This window comes from Borostomias antarcticus (assembly GCF_949987555.1).
Source record: "Borostomias antarcticus genome assembly, chromosome: 25".
Classification (NCBI taxonomy): Eukaryota; Metazoa; Chordata; class Actinopteri; order Stomiiformes; family Stomiidae; genus Borostomias; species Borostomias antarcticus.
Genome location: NC_140258.1, coordinates 5034728 through 5040727, shown reverse-complemented (window position 1 = coordinate 5040727; position 6000 = coordinate 5034728). Strand labels below are relative to the sequence as shown.

Here is a 6000-nt window from a genome sequence, read left to right as displayed (position 1 = left end):
ATCTGGAGGAGGAAGGAGAGGCGCTCTGCAGCCTGGCTCTGATCTCGCTCTCTGCAATAACAGACATGCGTTACACGTCAGGATCTGTCTTCATCATGTCACCGTCTCGGAGGAGAAAGAGAGGGAGAGGGGCGGGGTTTCAGTGTACCTCTGCTGTGGCTCCTCCCCCTGGTGGCACCAGGGCCTGTTTTAAACACACGCGCGCACACACGCACGCACACACACACACACACGTACATGATGTATACAGTATGACTCTCTGGATGTCTCTGAGATCTTTGAATGTTCCAATGTCACATGATTCAGACAAAATCAATAGTTAAGTTACCGTAGCCTTTGCGAGTAAACTCGGGGGATGAATTGCCACTGGAGCTTCCTGAAGGGAAAGGTCACAGCACGGGTTATACCATGATTTTAAATGTTTGTGCGTTGACCACACTAGATGCCGTGCTGTGATTGGCTGTCTGGCCTGTCACTCACCGTCGTAGCCCCCAGAGCGGCTGCCCATGCTCTTCCTCTCCAGGAGGACGGGGGACAGGCCCCCCGAGGAGGTGGAGCTGTGGGTCCTCCTGGTGCCCCCTGACGAGCTGGACTTCACCTTTGACCCTGGGCTCCCTCCAGATGACATCCCCAGTGAGAGGCTTCCACTGCCACTTCCCCCTCCTCTTCCTCCACCTCCGCCGCCTCCCCCTCCTCCTCCACTCTCCCCAAAGGTGTCTCCGCCCATGTAGACCCCAGAGGAGACGCCGGATCCACCGGCATTAACACCTACAGAGGCTGGAGGGGCAGAAAATGCAGGTTACCACACTCTGCTGGTATGCAGGTTACCACACTCTGCTGGTATGCAGGTTACCACACTCTGCTGGTATGCAGGTTACCACACTCTGCTGGTATGCAGGTTACCACACTCTGCTGGTATGCAGGTTAGCACACTCTGCTGGTATGCAGGTTACCACACTCTGCTGGTGCTGCTATAGCACTTAGTCTTAGGTTTGCTGACTATCTCTTGAGGAAGGGCAATACAAGCAGTGTTAATGAGAAAAGGAGCACTGGAGCACTGAGCAGACCTCCGGTTTGTCCTGCAGCTGGTCTGCATAGTGGATGTGCTCTTTTTTCTTTTCAATACAAGCAGTGTTCTCATTGTAGACCAAATAAATGAGAGTCAAAAGAGTTTTTCTTACATGACGTGTAATAGCTTCCACTGGCGTTCTGAGTTAAGATGTTCTTCTCCAGCCCCTGCCCTCCAGCATTGCTGGGCAGACTCCTGTGAGAGCTTGACCCACTGTTGCCCTCTGGTGGCAGGAACACACATAGCAGCGTCATCAGGGCTACGTACAGTACAGTAATAGAAGTGCTAACAGGTTCTTAAAGTGAAACAATCTACCCAATTTCAGCCTTTGCCCAGCCCCTTCATGCTGTACCACCCACACCTAAACAGCAGCCTTCATACAGAAATCCTCTCCTGAGATGATGTAGGATGGAGCCGCTACAAAATAGCTTCTACCTGCAGTCATAAATTGCTTCTGCATATTGGCCAAACACTAAAACTACACAAATTATTTTTGCAACTTAATTTCGAAATGAAGACCAGGATTGATGTGTTTCACTCTGTGAAAGACTAAAACATTGTTATTTCACTGGGGAAAAAAGTTGTACAGTTACTATTTCAACTATAACTAGAAATGGTGCTCTGAGAGCACAGACCTCCGCCCATGAATGCATATTGAGGCTCTGTGAGTGCGAGCAGGACCTGTTTGGTATTGCTGCCTTCATTAGGTCGAGAGCTCTATGCCACAAACCTTGTGACCTGTGACCTTCCCATGTTGAGATGTGGCCGTTTCAATTCCCCCCATTGACAATGAAGGGGGGGACTTTTTCGTTCATGACCCTATGTCAACATAAATGAATGGAGGTGAATGGCCGGCTGTGTTTAGGCAGCTCATGGACCCGCCCCATGATTCAGATTGGGTCCAAATGTTAATGGGTTCTAATGTGGCCCATGGTACACTCCTCCACAGAGTTTCATGAAAATTGCTGTTGTAGTTTTTGTGTAATCCTAGTCCAAAAAATGTATGTAGATGAATGGCTGGCCATGTTTGGGCGGCTCGTGGACCCTCCCCAAGATTTGTATCCACTCCAAAATGTAATGAGTTCTAGGTTTGCCCATGCTACACCCCTCCACTGAGTTTCAAGAAAATCGGTCAGGTCGTTTTTTGCGTAATCCTGCTAAAGCACCAACCAACTAACCAAAACAATCACACACCCCACCAAAAACTCTTGCCCTGCGCTGTCGCTGGGGCAGACATAAGAACGTTATAGTTTAGTTTTTTTTTTATTCAGTGACAGTGAATTAAAGCAGTTCTACTCAAAGAGTTCATGACAGCTGAGAACATAATCACAGGAAGTGTGGAACTCACTGGGTGGTAGAGACGCCAGTCTGCCTGACGAGGTTGTAGTTTCTGTCACAAGCGAGGGAAAATAAAAATATCAACACCCCCATCCAAACATAGGCAGTAGAATCTTAGCATCCCCTTCATACAGCCTCCCAACGTGTCAGTGCAGTAGCTCCATGTACCCACTAGGTGGTGTTCTGCTCCTGCAGTTTGGACAGTCTGCAATTTCACTGAAATGATTTCAGTAAAAGCCAAACAAATGCTGGAGGTGTATCGAGGTGTCCCATTACGAGCACAACTCTGCTCCCAAAGCCCATATACCCCAAGTGTTCATGAGCGTGATTGTAACATGACTGAAAATATTGTATAGATGCAAGCAGTATGGCTTCACCTGGCCCTCAAATAGACTGAGACTTCCTTATCCAATTCTTTCAGAACTGTTAATTGAAAGGGTAGGAGGTGATGGAAGGGGAGATATGGACCATTAGGGAATGTATCATGTTACTTACCAAATCCTACAGATACTACAAATTATTGTGGTACGCTCAGCAGTTATCCTTTTCTGCCCAAAAATATTCTGCCAGTCTCAAGCTGCATGTCTCACCCATTGCTCCTGAGCTGTCTCCAGAAAGGTTTCTGTGCCTGTTCGGTGTTAAATCATCCATTCCACGTCATCTGGTGAGAGAGTCACAGCAAAACACCACCACAATGATTGGAATGTAAGCTGGAACCCTACAAGCTGTCACCAAAGTGGCAGCTAGTCTTGTTGAGGTAGTTATGATATTGTTATGTTATGTTATTTTTATTTATAATGTCAAATGTATAATATTGGTATGTTGAGTCTTCAGAAATGTATACAGTATGCATCATATGGGACAAACACGTGTGCACATACAATATGACTGAATGCAATAGGCGAATTGAATTACAACAGCATACAAGAATGTACGTCTCCCCACTGTGCTTTCAAATGGCCTAAGGTAAAATAACTTGAGTCTTCTTTGGAAAGACCGGGTTTCAAAAGAACAAAGGAGGATAGTGGATAGCTGTACAGATCTGTGCACACAAAGAGCTGAGGCCATCATTCATACAGTATAGCCTACTGTACCACACCCTTTGAGCATCTAAACAGAATATATCCTTTATTTTGATGTATTCAAGTGGACTACGAAGAATACTCATGTCTACTTGAATACACTCAAGGTTCAAACTCAGTTTGGAGTTCAGTATTTATCAATAGATACTGTACAAGAATAAACATTTACTTTAATTCATTTATGTGGTCATAGTGTATGATGTGATTACATTTTGACTCTGCATGTCTAGCTACTCCAAAGCTGAGCAGCCTATTCCCTCTTTGTTACACTGTTATGGATAGGCTACTGTTTGTTTTACATCCATTATAGCAGTGTAGAAAGAAAGAAGAATCCATTCGAAAAAATAATAAAGAAAATCCCACTCATATGTCCCCTTATAATTCTTGTTTACCTCCTTTTGTACCGATAACAAAATAAGAAATATAATGTAAATCAAATGTTCCAGTCAGAAAACAAACACACTGCAGGTCTTAATTGACATACAGCCCATGTGGACTTTAACCCTATAGTCCCTATATAGGTATATATAGGTAGCCGAAGTTGTGTAAAATATGTGTTCACGTCCAAGAAAACACTGGATAGCCTACCTTTAGTCCTTGCCAGTCAGAATGAAATAATTCTAAATCCAGCTGGTGGAAAGATGGGCGGTATTCCCTCTTATTCCGATAACAGCCTCACTGAATTCCATCAACAAGTGAATAGCCTATTGTTTATGAAGTTTACTATTGCACTGTAGTGGGGTGATTTGTTCTAGCTGTCTCTTTTCACTTGTTTTCCCCCCTCAAGTTAACTTCCCCAGACAAGTCAAAACAGAGCAGCATGGCTTTTGTCCCAGCCGCACCCATCAGCAGGCCTACTTCTAAGAGATGCCGCCTGAAAAAAAGTGTAGCCTGCAGTACCTTAGGGTATGAACTATTAGCCTTTCAACCATGCGTTATAGAGAGACGGTGAGCAGTGTTTGAGCAAACCATGTTGAGATAAACAATAAAATAAAAAATAAAAGTCAAGAGAATAATCTCTTATGGATAAGGAGTTTTAAAAAATCCATTTTTTAAGTGTTTTAATTTTGACAATCCCTTGGGAGGCATCACTTTCACTTTGCCACTTCATTCACATCATTGTGGAACACATAGGCTACTGAACACACACCCACCCACACACACACACACACACACACACACACACACACACACACACACACACACACACACATACAGTACACACACCACACATACTTTAATTCATGGACTGAAAAAGTTGTATACAGTACCTTTATGTGACTTAAGGTGGGTTTTGCTTTATCTAATAGCCTAACTTGTTTGTGGTTGTACTGAATCTATCACCACAGGGGGCGTATCATTGCACTTGCCTGGCGAGGGCGTTGGCTGCTGGCTGCCTCTTCTACTCAGCTCAAAGAGTAGACTACCCACCAGCCACTGCCCACCACACCCTGGACAAGTATACACCCACCCAGTATGACTCCCACATCCCTAGTAATCAACATCAATCATGGACAACTAATTGTGCTTTCTGAGATATCAACAGGCTCATCTCACCTGTGCTGGGGTAATAATGATTCCTAGCAACTTAGTTAGAACATGTTACCATTTAGAAATGCACTACATAACAGACACTCAAAACGTAATATCTAAGAGTTGATTCACACACCAAACTCTCCCATGTGAAAGTGCCACTGACAGATCTAATCCCCTCAGAGAAGAGCAGTACGGTGAGTCACACTGCGGCTCAATCGAATCTCAACGTGATGTGGTTGTGCGTCCAGGATGCCATCACTTCAGCACACAAAAGACATCTCTCCTGGGGCGGTGTTTTCACAGCGCATCCTATAATAACTTATGTGCCACACCCTCTGATTACTGCAAATGCAGTAATGATCTCTCTGCCCTCCTGCTTCGAGGTGTTGAGATCTTTGTGGCCAGACTGTCTACCAGCCGTTCTGGGTATGAGCAGCACTATACACAGCACCGGGTCTCTAAGACCACAGGTGCTTTGTGTATGAATGAATGAATGAATGAATGAATGAATGAATGAATGAATGAATGAATGAATGAATAAATGGATGAATGAATGAATGAATGAATGAATGAATGAATGAATGGATGAATGAATGAATGGATGGATGGATGAATGAATGCATGAATGAATGAATGCATGAATGCATGAATTAATGATCTGTCTGAGGGTACACTATGTGGTCTTTAATGCGAGCCATGCATTATTGGTTCAAGACCTTTCAACATACAGGAGGCTTGTACAGCTTTTTATTTTATTCAGAAGAATGACTGTCTAACTCACTCTCTTAGTGTGGTTATTCCCAAACCCCACCTCCCTCTGCAATAAATGTTAAGTACCCATTCCCTGAGGTATGGAATACCAGCCAACTGGATAGTATATAATCAAGTCAGGGCAGGATTCATTTCAACGCACACCTTTCTCCCCAAGGCCATAGATAGACACAATTAAATCAGCACAGGCACATCATCTAAAAA

General features: G+C 44.3%; 1 protein-coding gene across 1 annotated transcript in view; it reads right to left on the bottom strand.

Annotated features, from left to right (window-relative positions):
* Positions 1–1323, bottom strand: part of col17a1b (collagen, type XVII, alpha 1b) — a gene marked incomplete at both ends in the record, with an annotated part of 20196 nt that extends 18873 nt beyond the window's left edge. Inside the window, 5 exons of the mRNA XM_084458747.1 lie at positions 1–51; positions 149–184; positions 329–376; positions 481–777; positions 1182–1323. Of these exons, the coding sequence (XP_084314873.1) occupies positions 1–51; positions 149–184; positions 329–376; positions 481–777; positions 1182–1323 (574 nt within the window). The remainder of the gene's footprint in view (positions 52–148; positions 185–328; positions 377–480; positions 778–1181) is intronic.
* Between the last annotated feature and the right edge of the window lie 4677 nt (positions 1324–6000).